The sequence below is a fragment of the Ursus maritimus genome, unplaced genomic scaffold (assembly GCF_017311325.1).
Source record: "Ursus maritimus isolate PB19 unplaced genomic scaffold, ASM1731132v1 scaffold_13, whole genome shotgun sequence".
In the NCBI taxonomy this organism is placed as follows: Eukaryota; Metazoa; Chordata; class Mammalia; order Carnivora; family Ursidae; genus Ursus; species Ursus maritimus.
The window spans coordinates 3,318,872-3,335,573 of record NW_024423675.1 but is presented as its reverse complement, the minus strand read 5'-3'; the positions used below and the strand labels follow the sequence as shown (position 1 = coordinate 3,335,573).

General features: G+C 35.6%; 1 protein-coding gene across 1 annotated transcript in view; it reads right to left on the bottom strand.

Moving 5' to 3' along the window:
* The window catches only part of CASP8AP2 (caspase 8 associated protein 2), a 37,878-nt gene that overhangs the window by 8,661 nt on the left and 12,515 nt on the right, over positions 1 to 16,702 (bottom strand). Inside the window, exons 2-7 of the mRNA XM_008687674.2 lie at positions 14,130 to 14,212; positions 11,828 to 11,896; positions 8,851 to 8,951; positions 8,217 to 8,291; positions 6,931 to 7,046; positions 632 to 2,829 (exon numbers count right to left, since the gene is read on the bottom strand). Coding sequence (XP_008685896.2) covers positions 632 to 2,829; positions 6,931 to 7,046; positions 8,217 to 8,291; positions 8,851 to 8,951; positions 11,828 to 11,896; positions 14,130 to 14,184 — 2,614 coding nt within the window. The 5' untranslated portion in view covers positions 14,185 to 14,212. The remainder of the gene's footprint in view (positions 1 to 631; positions 2,830 to 6,930; positions 7,047 to 8,216; positions 8,292 to 8,850; positions 8,952 to 11,827; positions 11,897 to 14,129; positions 14,213 to 16,702) is intronic.

Genomic DNA, 16,702 nt, shown 5'->3' with positions numbered 1-16,702 from the left:
TTAGTAGAACGTTAATGTCTAATACTTAATCATGTCATATGTCTTTACTGGTCTCAGTTGGTGCTCAGTGATGGTGTGGTTTGGTCATCGGAATAACCATCAACCAACTCTTCAGGTATCTTTACTTCATGTTAGCAGCATCACCTACTTTACACCATTTGCTGATGGCTTTTGAACAAAAATCTGAAAACCAGCAAAGAGTATTTGAAACAATCTGTCCTACCACTCCCTTTTCTGTAAAAATAAGAATTATCTAAATTTAGATTAAAGGCTCAATGTACATTTCTAATTAACAATGGGGGTCTGAATAATACGTTAATTATGTTACCAAAAAAGAAAAAGCACTGGGACACCTGGATGGCTCGGTCGGTTAAGCGTCTGCCTTCGGCTCAGGTCATGATCCCAGGGGTCCTGGGACTGAGTCTCGCATCAGGCTCCTTGCTCAGAAGGGAGCCTGCTTCTCTCTCTGCCTGCCTTTCCCCCTGCTTGTGCTCAATCTCCCTCTCTCTCACTCTGTCAAATAAATAAAATCTTTTAAAAAAAAAAAAAAGAAAGAAAGAAAGAGCACTAATTCTTGCTTATGTATTTTGCATTCTCACAGAAAGTTAAAGAACATAATATAAACTATTACCTTTATGACTGTTATTACATAATGGAACTTGAGATGGGCTTTCCAATCTAAGAACTTTTGCTACAGGTCTCACTGGACTATTCAGAGGACTGATGGCTTCTGGAATAGGCCTCAGGTGATTAAGGTCAATGCTCAGAACAGAATTCTCATCATCATTATATACTGAATTTGTTTCACTGATTTCCATTCTGTTGTCCATTAAGTCAGTCTGCTGAAGTGAAGATTCTAGTGTCTCTTTAGGTGAGCAAGGCTCCAAATGACAAGACTTACTTTCAACCAGTGGTGTATCTACAAGAGAAGGCTCAAATTTGGGGTTACCATCTTCTGAAAGGACCACTGGCAAAATGCCAGTTTCTTCAACGGAAGGCTGCAAAATGCTGTCACTGGATTCAGCTACCTCTGTTGAAAAAGCCTCCTTCATTCCCATACCTTCAGAAACACAAGAATTTAAATCATCATTTTTTTTGGTATCCAATTCCAAGCCAAAGTCTTGAGAAACACTGGTTTGTAATACATCCATTACTACAGGAACTGCTGCCCTGGTATCATTAATGGTTTGTTCCATTTCTGTTGATGATGGAAACAAGGATTCTGTTTGCTCCATTTCTGCAGGTGCTGAGGAAGTCTCTGCATGACTAATGGGCACATCACAACCCACAGTATCCTCAACAGATTTAACTAACAAACTATTTTCTTCCTCCATTTTCCTTTCTGGATTACTGGTCCTGGGGTCAGATGCAGCTGCAAGAGCATCCCTTGGTTCCGTTTCCTCTGTGGTATGTTCACTGACAGAGGAAACACATGTCACTGTTGTCACCTGCACCGAGCACTCCAAATCGCATATGCCACTTGATTTGGGGATATTGGTTATTTTATGGTGGTTATCCTGAGAAACAGGTGGCTTTTTAGCAGGAGAAAGAGTTAAGTTCAATTTTTCCATAAAACTCAACTTTAAGTCTTTATTTTTTGTTTCATTTGGACCACTATCAGCCTTAATTACAAGCTCTTTATTATCTGCTCCTTGAGAAACATCATCGTTAGAGACTTCACCTTTATCACTTTTCGGCTCATTCTGTCTCTTTGAATCAGTAGTGGTTTTCTTAGTTTCTTTGTTACTCTTCTGCAAATGCTCTGTAGGTGTTCTTTTTTCATTTCTTATATGCCTACTTTCTTCTTTGCTTTCTCTTTCTCTTTTCCTCTTATCTTCAGTTCTATGTCGTTCTGCTTTTAAAGGTGTATTTTCCCATTGGCGCACAGCATCAGCTTCCTTGGAGTCAATGTGTTTATGAGTTCTACCGGATGAAAGAAAGGATGGACATCTTCCTTCTTGAAAACTATGATTACTTACACCTCTATCTCTTCTACAATCTTCCCTTCCTCTTCTCTCTTCTAGATGGTATTTACTTGAATTATGAGAAGATTTCATTTCATTCTTGGAATGAGGAAGTGATGCTCGTTCAGATCTTCTCCAATGATCCTGGTCTTTTACTACAGATTTAGGTTTTTGGTCAGCTTTTCTTTCTTCTTTGTCTTGGGACTTAAGTTCTTTTCTATTTGTATTTTGTGATCTTTCACTCTGTCTTTCTAGTTTTTTGTCACTTTGAGAGTCCACTCGAGTATATGACCTTTCTCTAAAGGTCTCTTTCTCCCAAGAAGAGCTAATGCGTTCATTTTTATAATCCAAATCTGTGTTACTTTTAAACTTTGAATTTTTGCTTTCAGCCTTTGGTTCACCTTTGCCATATTTCTCAGGACGTCCTTGTAGCCTTTGACTAGCCTCTGTGTTCCTTGGTTCACCATCACCACAACTAGTATTTAAGTCTTTCCGTATTCTATCAGCTCCTCTGCTATATTGGCTATGTCTAATATCTTTTCTCCCTCTTCTATTATCCTCATTTGAGATGCTCTCACCAACCTGATAATGGGAACGTGACCAAATGCCATTGATGCAGTGTTTTTCAATAGATGGAGACAAATACGAAGTGCTCTTTTTTTCGCCATGTGATTTTCCTTCCTTTTCGGGATTTGGCAGTGAAGTGCTATGATGTACATCTTTAGAAACATCACTTTTCACTCTGAGATCAGTCTTTGAACAATCATCCAAATGGAGAGATCTGGATTTAAGATCTTTTGTTTTAACTATATCTGGTGTCCTTGCAGTTTTGTGATTATTTCGATAATGTGAGAACTCGGACAATCTATTAAGAAATAGAAATTAACAACAAAAACTGAAGTTAATTGCTTTTTAATAATCCAGATTTTAATCACGTATAAAACACTTTAAAATTCAGGGCCTACATACTGGCAAAACTAATTTTATTTCGTATAAAGACATGAGTGATGCTTACCAGCTTCCAACTAAATGGACCTGTTTTCAAAACAAGGAACTCTCTTTCATTTGCTTTGCTCAAACAAAGTCTGGAGGACCTCTCCATTCTATCCCAGCACTTACCAATATCTTCCAGACTTCTCTCACCACAGGCAGACAACTCCCAAACTAACCACAGATTCATTTCTTTTAGAACAAGTGACATTATTTTCTTGCCCTCACTCACTCTAGTGCAACTAAAACAGAAGGAAAAGTAAAATACTGCCAGACAACAAAGACAATCATAGAATTCAATGTAGCTCTCTACCCCAGTTTTCTGTTTCACATACAATTCCACAGTAAACCAAAGCATCAACAGCCATCTTAAAGTGGCACGTGCTATGCAAAAATAAACAGGAATACAGAGTTGTGATTCTTTCTTAGGGGACTGGCATGTACTTACTGTTTAACAACAACAACAAAAGCCTAAGTCTTAAGGTTTTAAATTGGCAGCTTTCCTGATAGTAAAATGTAAATAGCTTATTTTAGTTCTTTGTAATACTTTAAGTCCATCTTCCTGAACTTCCATAACTTCCCTGAATCTCCATAAATTTATTCCTAATCAGTACTAAAGGTGTAGAGAACACCAAAGTTTAAAAGACTCAGGAATAAGGGGAGATTTTTACAAAACAAAAGAGGACATGGGTGACATACAACCTAAAACAATATATAGACTTTATATGGACCTTGTTATGGGCTAAATTATGCCTCCCACACTCAAATTCGTATGTTGAAGTCCTAACTCCCAGTATCTCAGTGTGCCTTTATTTAAGGACAGGGTCTTTACAAAAGCAATCGAGTTAAAGAGAGGTCACCAGGGCGGGCCCTCATCCACTATAACCAGTATCCCTGTAAAAAAGGGAAATTTGGACACAGAGATATGTGTAGAAGGAAGACAACAGGAGGAGACACAGGAAAAAGTAACCATTTACAAGCCAAGGAAAGAGGCCTGGAACAGAATCTTCCACCACATAGCCCCCAGAAGGAATCAATCCTGCTAACACCTTGATCTTGGAATTCTCGCCTCCAGGACTATGAAACAATAAATTTAAATAACAATATTAAGCCACCCAGTTTGTGGTAGTTTGTTTTAGCAACCTTCAGAAACTAATCCAGATCTTGACTCAAAAAACAATTAGAAGACACCTTCAACTGGGGAAAGATGAACATAAAAAGCACTAACCATAAAAGAAAAAAATCTGACAAACTAAACACCACTAAAATTAAAAACTTTTATTCCTTACAAGACACAATAGTGATAGACAAGTCACAAAATGGCAGATGTTCACAATAAATTTATCCAACAATGAACTCATATTCAACAAAGAACATATGTGTAATGTATGTCATACTTATTAAACTTATGAACTATTAAACTGTAAGCTCCTAAAAGATAGTTTAGCCCACAAAGTTCATAATACATATGTAGTATAGCTCCATACTACATAAAATGCTATCAAAGTTTTACTTCAAGGGGTCCCTAGCTGGCTCAGTCAGAAGAACATGTAACTCCTGATCTCAGGGTCATGAATTTGAGTACCACATTGGGTGTAGAGATTACTTAAATAAATAAACGTTTTAAAGAAAAGCTTTCTTTTAAAATAAACCTTCATATAATACACTTTCCAGAACTTATACTCTTATATTTTTCACCTTATATTATTTCTATTTTTTCTATTAAACATGAGGTTTCCACCAAATGATAAACAACACCATTAGAATACCAAATATAGGTCACAATTATAAAGTGAAAATATTTGGCAGAATATTTATTAGATAATGTATAACCACATCAATCGATCTAATGACATAATTCTCATTTATTCACCCAGTTTCTCTTTCCACCATGTTCAAATATCACACCCCTCCCGTAAAAGATTTAAATATGTATAAAATTTCCCCAATATTCAGGAAGGAATCTTATACCAGCTGCACGATGGGATTTAGGTTAGTAAACATACACAGCCATTTTCATTTTCAACAGGCCTAAAGTGCTTTATGATGCCATACAGTCCACACATAAGATTACCTTCTCTCACTCGTCGATCATTTATTGACTGTCTGCCATGTGCCAAGCTCTGAGCCAGGTGCTTGATAAAATGGTGAAGATACACAGACATGGTCCCTGCTCCATGAAGCTTACAGTTCAGTTAAAGATAGATAATAAAATACAGTTCTAGCCCACAGAGCTTGTAACACAGACATAACATGGCGATAAGAAAAAGATACTATAAACAAACAATCCCATTAATGATTTTAAAAACTCCAAGTATACATGAAGCCACAAAAGAGAAATCTGATCTAGTCAGGGAGGAATAACAGAGTAATAGCCCTGTGAAAAGGATGTTTATGCTGAGACCTGAAAATGAGTTGGTTTTTAGCAGGTGGAGAGGAGCCTTCCAGGCAGTGGAAACAGTCTCTGCAAAAGCAGAGCTCACGTTACATCCAAGGAACCAAAAGAATGCCAGAGACATACCAGAGCTAGGACACCTAGGACAAAGGTAAATGCCGAAGGCAAGGCCTTAAAGTAGTTTAGGACCATAGTGCGAAGAGTGGGGTAATTCTATGATAGTGAGATGTCCAGACTTGTGCTTTAAAAAGTGTCCAGTCTGGGGGCGCTTGGGTGGCTTAGGAGGTTAAGCACCCGACTCTTAATTTTGGCTCAGGTCATCATCTCAGGGTTGTGAGACTGAGCCCCATATTGGGCTCTGCACTCAGCAGGGAGCCTGCTTAAGATTCTCTCTCTTCCTCTCCCTCCACACCTCCCCTTCCATCCTCTCTCCCTCTCTAAAAAATAATAAAATAATAAAAGTAAAATAAAATAAAATTTAAAAAATAAAAAGTGTCCTGCCTACGCCTTTAACACTGAGTAAGGACAAACCAGAGGCTGGGAAGAACAAGAATGGATGCAGAGATACCAGCAGGAAGCTTACTGCCCGGTGGGAGTTGATAGGTAACAACAATGGTAGAAATGGAGAGAAATGAATAATCTGAGAGATTATAAAGACATAAAAATCAAAAGGACATGGTGATGAATTTAGATCTGCGGGATCATTAGAGAGGTAAGTGTCAATGACTTCTAGACACAGTGACTACGTGGCCCAGTTTGCCAAGTAATCTCACTGCAATTAATAGCACCCACTTCTACTCTCAAAAGGGTCCTGGTGTAGGCAATAAATTAAATGGTCATTCTACCCCTAGGTCTCTGGCTTGTACCAGCTGAATAAATGACAGGGAATCCACTGAGCTGGGAAACATGGAATGGGTTTAATCATAAATTCCACTTTGGATGAGATAATTCTGAAAATTCTGTACACAGATGTGAAGTGGGTATCTCCATATAAATGGAACTGACCTCATATGAGTGAGATTACCTCATACAAAAATACTGATAAAGGAAAAAACACATGTTTGAGCAATGAAGAATTCCAACCTAGTGAAGTATGAAAGAATAAACCTCAAGTTAGGAAGAAAACTAATCATGAAAGCCAACACGAGAGACTATTTCAAGAAAAGAAGGTCAAGTATGTCAAACAGTGTTTAAGCACAAGTTAAAAACAGAAGTCAAAACTGTTTGATGGACTTAATAGCAGTCACCGTTGACCAAAATGACAGCTGTTTTGGTGTACCGATGGAGGCAGAAATGAGCGTGAAATGGAGTCAAGTGTGAGCGGAAACAGAAAATGAAGACAGCAAGTTTAGGTAACTGCTTTGGAGGTCTAGCTATGGAAGGGAGGGAGAAACATTAAATTCTCTGGAGAATATTGCCCCAACCAAAATTTTAAAGAGAGAGAATATTAGTCACTTAGAGTAAAACCTTAAATATTTAATAAAATGCACGATTTTCCTATCTTTCCACTCAAAAGTTTAACATATTCCACATATCAACACCCATGTGATTTATAAACAGATCCACACCCTTCAATTGTACCTTTGGTGAAGATTATTTATTTCTTCATCTTTGCGATTTATTTCCACTCTAGCGGTTTTGATAAGTGCTGAAATATTCTTCTTAAGAGATTGGTTTTCATTTTTTAAGCTGAAATTCTAAACACCATAAAATATATTTAAAGTACATACAGAAATAAAGTATATGTCTACAGGATTATTAAATTTATATAATATAGCTAATGACAACTGAATGCTCTAACTACACGCCAGGCATCACACTTTTTATCTTGTGTAATTCTCAGAAAAGTCCTATGAGAAGCACTATTATGCTCATATACAGCAGAGTTTCAAAGATGATTAGCACCAGAGCAAGGCCAGTTCAAGTGAAACTACTTAAAACAGAGATCAAAATGAAAAGACAATAAAAAGTTCAATAAACGGATGCCTGGGTGGCTCAGTCATTTGGGCATCTGCCTTTGGCTCGGGTCATGATCCCAGGGTCCTGGGATCGAGTCCCACATTGGGCTCCCTGCTTAGCGAGGAGCCTGCTTCTCCCTCTGCCTGCCACTCCCCCACTTTTGCTTGCTCTCTCTAGCAAATAAATAAATAAAACCTTAAAAAAAAAAGTCAATAAAGGTAAGAAGAAAGCTCTGCCTGGGTCCTTATCTTGAAAATCGAAAATAAAAATGATAAAACTTTATTATATTTAACAACTTAGGTTTAACTTGCAACAATGTACTAATTCTCAGATGAACAAAGAATGAATTTATTAGTATTAACTGGTTCTTTGGGGGAAAGGGAAACAAAGAGAAACAACTTTACAAAAAAAATACAATAAAAATCAGAACAAGACAGGACATTCCTGTATTCTGTAGCATGCTCACAAAAAAAGTCACTCCTGCAAAAATTGTGAAGGCATCACCGTTATCCCCCAACAGCCATTCTAAATCTTTGCTCCTCAAACCATTTTCTTTTAAACCACCTGTTATCATCACCACTAATTTTCTATTATTTATCTGTTGACTAGTCTAAGAGATCTTTATGTCAATGTCATTTAATAAATCAACCTGTTTTCTTATATCAATTTCCTTGACACAGGAAATAATGCATGTTTTGCCACATTTGCTATTTCATTTAAAACTAAGAGTTTCCTTATAAACCGCCAACACTTTAGCATCTTAATTTGTAACAAAAACAATTTATTACATTTTGATTTAGAAATAAGGCAAAAGGCCCTAGGGCCTCAGTAAAGTTTCTCTTTCATTGACTGGAGCAGTAAAACCAAAAACAAAAATAAAAAGGCAAAAGTATTCACTATAATCCTACCTGTGTCTGTATTTCCTTAAACTTTTTCATCAGCTCTTTCATTTGCAGCTGACATTTACCATATTCTACTTGCAACTGCAAGATATAAAAAGATTAACTTAAGCATCGTTCTAAATTATTTTCTTAGCTTAAGTGACATTTCAGAATATTTTAAAATTTAGAAAACCAACCCACTATGAAGGGTAGAAAAGGTCTATCTCTACTAACAGATATTTAGTAAAAACACTAGTTTTAAAAATCGTCCTAACCAAAAACTTATTTTATTTAGTTTCACATTCAATCCAGATCTTAAAATTCAAATAAGGTAGAAAGAAATTTGTCTGAATTAAGTCTTGGGCCATTTTAAAACTTAGTGCAAATCATGAAAAGATAAAATGTTTTATCATACTGATTGCCTGTTGAGGTTTTATATATTCAGACACTTAAATTTAATCAAGCAAAATAGAACTAAATTTAGACAAGCATTCAGAAAAGATTGTTTTAAAAAGCAGATCTGAAGGCAGAAACTAACTTAAATACTCTTTTAGACTAAGAGTTACTTCTTAAACACAGAATATTTAATAGTAAGCTGATGTCCCAAACTTCAGAAACTACAAAAAGTAAAATAACTGTCCTTAATTCTGGCAAACCATACATCATTATATGTTGCCTCCTTTGCAGTTCCTTCTTCAGTCAGGATTTCTTCATATAAATCCAAACAATTTCGGGATGGTACACACGATTTGGAAGCATTGTCTAAAACAAATAAACAAAAACCTCTTAAGTTAAAATATGTACTAATTTAATCCTATCAAAATTCTAATGTCGTTTTTCACAGAAATAGAAACAACAATCCTAAAATTCATATGAAACCACAAAAGAGAGCAAATAAACAAAGCTATCTTGAAAAAGAAGACCAAAGCTGGAGGCATTACATCTCCTGATTTCAAACTACAATACAAAGCTATAGTAATCAAAACTGTACACTACTGGCATAAAAACAGACACACAGATCACAGAAACAGAAGAGAGATCCCAGAAACATATATGGTCAATTAATTTATGACAGAGGAGCCAACAATATACAATGGGGAATGGATAAGCTCTTTCAATAAACGTTGTTAGGAAAAAAATTGTGTTAGGAAAACTGCACCCCAACTTACTCCATACACAAACATCAACTCAAAATGGATTAAAGACTTAAATGTGAGACCCAAAACTATAAACTCTCAGGAAAAAAAAATAAGGATAACCATCTAGACATCAGTCTTGGCAGGTTTTCTGGATCTGACACCAAAAGCAAGGGAAACAAAAGCAAAAATAAACAAATAGGACTACATCAAATTAAAAAACTTCAGCACAGGGGCGCCTAGGTGGCTCAGTAATCAATTAAGTGTCCAACTCTTGATTTGGGGTCAGGTCACGATCTCAGGGTTGTGAGATCGAGCCCCACATTGGGCTCCATGCTGGGCATGGAGCCTGCTTAAAATTCTCTCTCTCCCTCTCCCTCTGCCACTCATGCTCTCTCTCTTTCTCTCTCTCTCCCCCCAAAATTAACTAATTATTTAATAAAAATAAGCTTCAGCAAAGCAAAGGAAACCATCAGCAAAATGAAAAGGCAACTCACAGAATGGGAGAAAATATTTGCAAAGTATACATCTGGCAGGGGGTTAATATCCAAAACATACAAAGTACTCATACTACTCAAAGGCAAAAAAAAAAAAAAAAATCTGATGAGCAAAGAAACTGAATAGACATTTTCCCAAAGACATACAAACAGCCAACAGGAACACGAAAAGGTGCTCCACATGACTAATTACCAGGGAAATGTAAATCAAGACCACAATGAGATATTGCCTTACACCTGTTAGAATGGCTATCGTCAAAAAGACAAGAAACAAAAAGGTATATATAGCATAGGAATATAGTCAATAATATTGTAATAACTTTGTACAGTGACAAATGGTAACTACACTTACCACGATGACCACTGCTTAAGATATGGAATTGTCAAATCACTATGTTGTATACTTGAAACTAATCTAACGCTGTATGTCAAGTTTACTTCAATAAAATAAATGAGTAAATGAGAAATAAAAAGCACTTGCCACACTTAGCAAGTAAACCATCAGTAAAGGTTGCTGTTGGTATCGCAGAGACCTCCCCTTAAAAAAAAACAACAACAACAACCGTGAGACAAGTGTTGGCAAAGCCGTGGAGAAAATGGTACCCTTGTGCACAGCTGGCGGGAATATAAACTGGTGCAGTAATATGGAAAACACTGTGGAGGTTCCTCAAAAACTTTAAAAAACTACGGTATGATTCAGCAACCCCACTACTGAGTATTTATCCAAAGGATATAAAAACAGGATCTCAAAGACATTGCACACCCATGTTCACTGCAGTATTATTCACAAGAGCCAAGATATGGAAAGAACCTAAGTGTTCATTAACAGATGGTTAAAGGTGATGTGGTGTTTATATATATATATATATATATATAAACACACACACACAATGGGATATTATTCAGCCATGAGAAAGAAGGACATCCTGCCATTTGCAACAACATGGATGGACCCTGAGGGTATTATGCTAAATGAAATAAGTCAGAGAAAGACAAATACGGTACAATATCAACTTATATGTGAAATCTAAAAATGCTAAATACATAGAAACAGAGACTAGAATGGTGGTTACCACGGGCTGGGGTGAGGGGTCAGGGAAGAAGAGGTGTTGATCAAAGAGTATAAACTTCCGGCTATAAGATGAGTAAGTTCTGGGGATCTAAAATACAGCATAGTGATTATAGTTAATCATACTGTATTACATACTCGAAAGTTGCTAAGAGAATAGATCTTAAATGTTCTCACCACAAAAAAGAGATGGTAACTATGTGACAGGATTGATGCAGGTGTTAGCTTAGGCTAAAGTGGTAATCATTATGCAACATATACAAGTATCAAATCAATAATATACCTTAAACTTATACAATGTTAAATGTCAACTTTATCTCAATAAAGCTGGGAAAAAAAGAAAGTATATGTGCTAAGTTTTCTGATGTTTTGTCTACTTCAACTCAAAGGGCTATACATTTCTCCATCTCCTGCATTCATCCAAATCTATACTGACCGGTTGGAAAACCAATTTACCTAAAATGCTTGTGTCAACAAATCAACCGCGAGGATCATATTTGCTCAAAGTTTTGAGATATTTGATTATGGAAAAGGTTTCTAATTTGGATAGGTCATTAGTCTCTCCGCATATCACACTCTTACTGATACATCTGAAAACATTTACAGCAACTACCCTTCACAAAAGTTCTAATATCACGTAAGCCATGACAGTATGAGTAGTAATATATGTACAGACACCACCAACAGCTGCATTTTAATGGTACAAAATATATTTTTCAAGGTCTAGTTAAATCTGAGACCTAGATGATAGCAAACCTGAGTGCTAATTTGTTTTACTGATCAAACTTTGGTCAAGAAAATAATTACCTAAGTAAAATCATTTCAAAGAATGGTCAAATTGTTCAGGAACTATGTATTACTCTGAGAACTGGTAACAAGAAAAATACTTCCAATGGTTTGACCAAAGAAAATGAAACTATTTTAGAATTTACATACCAGAAACAGCACTGTCCAACCCAGCATATATGTCCAAAGAACCTTCATCATTGTTTTTAAGAGGAGACGCTGCAAGAAAATCAAAGATGCGTTAAAACTGATTTTAGGCACTTAGTGAAGTTTTTCTATTCCTACTCTGAAGAACCAGGAAAAGGAGACTTTATTAGTCATATACCAAAAAAGACAATTGTTTTTATGTTTTTATACATCCTTATAAACAGAAAGATATCAGTACACAGACTTATGACTCAGTATCTAAGATTTAGGCTTAAAAACTCACTTTCAAAAAGAAACTTTTGAGAAGGTTCCAATTCCAATAATACCAGATTAGTTCTATCAGACCAATCCTCCTGCCAATAACAACTATAAACTCCAAGCAAACTATTAAAAGCTATCTGTAGTCAAATGCTCTACTACTAGACAGACTATTATTGTGGTGAAATCATTTCCCATTATATACAAATACTGAATCATTATGTCATACACCTAAGACTAATAGAAAGTTATATGTATAATTATACCTCAATTTGAAGAAAAAAGGGCAATCTAAAAAACTGAAAAGCAACCCAAAGCAGACAAAAACTGAGGAGGGATAATAACTGCGAAAGAGAACAGTCCTTATCCTTCTTTTACGACAATTTTTTTGGTAGAAGCATTGGCCCTAATTGGAGCCAACAATGGGCAGTGAAAGTCAAATGGAAACCTCTAGTCCTAATATCTTAAAGAACAAAAGAAAGAATTTGGGAGTGATAATAGCAACTAGAAACTAAGAAATAAGAAAGAAAATCCAGAGAGCCAGAGTATTCCCCAAATTGTGCCCAAATCTCCAAGTGACCCTCAAACTACATAAGTAAAGGTTAGAACTCCAAAGCATCCAGCTAAAGTTAAGATATCTGAACAGAGTTTTTAGCTGCTATCCACCACAGTAAGACAGAAGTTTAGCCAAGTTAAATACTCGCTAAAAGTAAAAACAACATTTTTCAGAGCAATATAGCATAATCCAATGTCTCTAGAACATAATATAATTCACAGTGTCCAGAATGCAATCCAAAATTACTACTGAAAGAGAAAAATAAAAACAAAAATAAAAAACTAAAAAAAAAAAAAAACAAAAACAAAGAATGAAAATCCTAAAACTGAAAACTGCAATTTCTAATTTTAAAAAATTCACTGAATGTGCTTGACAGCAGAGCCAGTGAACTTGAAGACAGATCAGTAAAAATTACCTCAATCTGAAGAACAGAGAGAAAAAGATTTAAAACAAAATCAAACAGATAAACAACATTAAAAGTCTTAGTAACCTATAGGATAATGCCAAACGTTCTCACATACTATATATCTGGAGTCCCAGAAGAAAAGAGAGAATGGGGAGGAAAATTTTCTAGAAGGAAACTAGAGGATACTAGAAGGACTAGAAATGATAAATAATTGAGTAAATATAAAAGACTAATTTTTCGTAATTTCTTTTAATTCCTCTTAATTTTTCTAAAGATACACAGAATGCGTTAAAGTAAAAATCACAGCTTTGTATCATGAGGTTTATGACATCTTTAACATAAAAGGATGAACGGAGGTTAAATACAACTATACATACAAAATTCTACATCTTGGGTGAAAAGGTACAATACTAGGAAAGTAGACTACAAAATATTAAAGAAGTATACTGCAATCCTTTGAGCAACCACTAAACAATAATGCAAAGAGGTGTAGTCCATAAAGCTAATATATAAATTAGAATGGAATTCTAAAATATATTCAACATTTGAAAGAAGGCAAGAAAATCAGAAAGAAAAAACTGATGAGAAAAACTAAAATAAAGCACTAAAATGACAGATTAAATTCCAATCACAATAATAAAGAAAATCTGGGGACTAACTGATAGAATAGGAATAAAAACAGCATATTAAATAAAAGTATTATATCAGTGTTGAGTTTAATGAAATTGATAGTTATGCCGTTGTTATATTAAAAAACCTAACTTTTTCTTATGAAATACACACTGAAGTATACAAATGATACATGCAACTTACGAGTAACAAATATCTATTTTGTATTTCTTTGGCTGTGACAACAAATATCATTATCACTTATATTGGCAACGTTGTTAATTTCATTAAATTTAAGAGACTTGAAAGCATACAACAATAAGAAAGTTCACATTTACTAAGCATTTCCTATTTGCCAGGCACTTTATTGTATTAATTCATTTATGTGTGAGAAGAAAAAGTTGATGAGTGGTATCAATAAGAATAAATTATTTTATAATTAAATAAATTTAGAAACAGTTAAAATGGGCTCTTACCAGAAAAGACATCAAATAAACTTGTTCCATCACCATTGTCATCATCTGCTGCCATGATCCTATTTCCTTTTGACAGTCGCCATCTAAAGCATTAAATATAAAGATTTTCCACTGTTAAAATCAACCTCACAATTCAGAGAGTAAACCTAGCTTTAAGTTAAAAAGCAACTTCCAAATTTGGACACATGAATAAATTCACTCTCTATCATCACTTTAAAAAAAGTGCCTAACATTTTCTAAAACCTTAAACTTGATTATAGTTAAACCATGTCACAAAGTAAATGATGTTAATTTTATAAAATAGACCAAAATACAAATTAACTTTTACACAAAAACAGGCCAACTATCATACTAAATAAATACAACTATATGGTGAGTTCTGTGAGTCCTCTTAGCATACCATCCAACCTCGGGTTGGTCTTGGGAACTCCACACTTACATGTTTTCACCAGGAAGAGAGTAAGACAGGTAAACAAAGAATCTGATACTATACCAGTCCCGGTAAAGATGTGAGAAAAGAGGTGTTCTCATACATCACCCAAGTGTATACTGCTCCAAGCTCTATGGAGGCAATCTGGCAATAACTATCAAATTTTTAAATGCAAATAATCTTTGACCCAACAAGTCACATCTAGTAACATGTTCTACAGATACATAAGCACATGGTTACAAAATGTATGTAAAGGAATTTTCAGTGCAGTGCTTTGGTAGTAGCAAGAATGGAAGCAACAGAAGAATCCAAAACAGTTAAAAAAAAAAAAAACCTGACTTATCTGACATTCTCCATTCTGCCAATAAAATTTGATGAATGGTGCCTATAGTCAATGAACTGTGGCTACTGAGGGTCGTTAAGGGTAGATACCTGCGCCAGTACATTTCCACTCCCACCAACTAAGATATACTCTTATCAACAGCCAGGTTACATTTACTACCAAATTCAATTATGCCAGTTTCCTTATTTTTCTAAGTAATAATATTATGAAAGATTACACTGCCAAAGGAAATTCTTTTCCACTGCAATCTAAGCTGAATGCTCTGAAAAGACTCACAGGTGAGTAGCAAGATACATACAGTTCTTACTTCATTTTATTTTTTTTAAAAGTGATGGAAATCATAAGCAATGTCTTATGGGTGTGGTTTAGGCAAGAAAGAAGTCAAGGGCACCTGGCTCAATAGGTAAAGCATGTGACTCTCGATCTCAGGGTGGTGAGTTCAAGCCTCATGTTGGGCACAGAGCTTACTTAAAAGGAAAAAAAATTTTTTAAATAAAAAAAAAAGTCAGAACTCTAATCACTGGATTCATTCTCAAAGAAAAGGTCATGGTTCTACCACAAGAGATACAATTTATGTTATTCCTTTAAATAAAATTAAAGTATACATCTTTTCTTATTCATTACTCACATTCCCCATTTCAACATTTTTTCCAATTAGCTGATTTGATTAACTGCTGTAATACAGCCTGCACAGTAATTACAAAAGGCACAAATGGCACAATCACATCTGGCAAATAATACAAATGACTCTGGGTAAAGCAAAACTCTACTGATGGAACAGAAACTCACAGGCTTCCTAATGGTAGTAACCTACTACCAGCTGTAAACTGCCATATGGAGGAGGGAACATCAGTAAATGGGTTTTTCACAGAATGGAGATAATGATTTTTTTTTAAAGATTTTATTTATTTATTTGACAGAGAGACAGCCAGTGAGAGAGGGAACACAAGCAGGGGGAGTGGTAGAGGAAGAAGCAGGCTCCCAGCAGAGCAGGGAGCCCCACGCGGGGCTCAATCCCAGGACCCTGCGATCAGGCCCTGAGCCGAAGGCAGACGCTTAACGACTGAGCCACCCAGGCACCCCAGAATGGAGATAATGATTTATAAAGTTTTCATTGCATATCATTTCACAGTTTTCGTTTTTACCACTGGCAGGTATTACTTAGAAACAAACAAAAAAAAAGACTACTTGGCCTATTGAAAGTAGGAAATCAATAGACGAGAACTGAAAAAGCCTCGATCTTTTGTCCCTCACTGGCCTTAAATTTTTCTACAGTTGCTTATGGAAACATTGTCCACACTTTAATCTCTAGGTCCCTGACCACCGAAGGTATGTTTTTTATTACTTATAAATTTAATACAAAGTGACTATTCATGTCTTAGTCATATCATATGTTACATTACGAGTTCTTCAAAATTACTTCTGAGAATGATATATACAGTAATTTGAAGTAGTCAAATTATATATGTGAGTTCTCACTACGTACACATAGAAAGTTAAAGGAACTGTGGCAATTATCATGCCTCTCAATTTCAAATCCACCCTTCTGTGATAATGAAGAAAAGCCTTGTAAGTATTTCTCCTTCGTAAATGGCTCAGCTTTAAACCTTATCAATAGAGTGCTGGAGAGACACTGGAAAGGAAGGTTTTTCTTCCTTGTTTCAATGTGCCTGGCTAGCCAGGCTCCAGCAGAACATCCTTCTCTAGCATCTAGTTCCTGCAGCAGATGGTCTCTCTAGCACCAGGCTCCTACAGGGCACAATTTCTCTACATGCTTGCCTCCTGTAAGTGAGGTTTCTA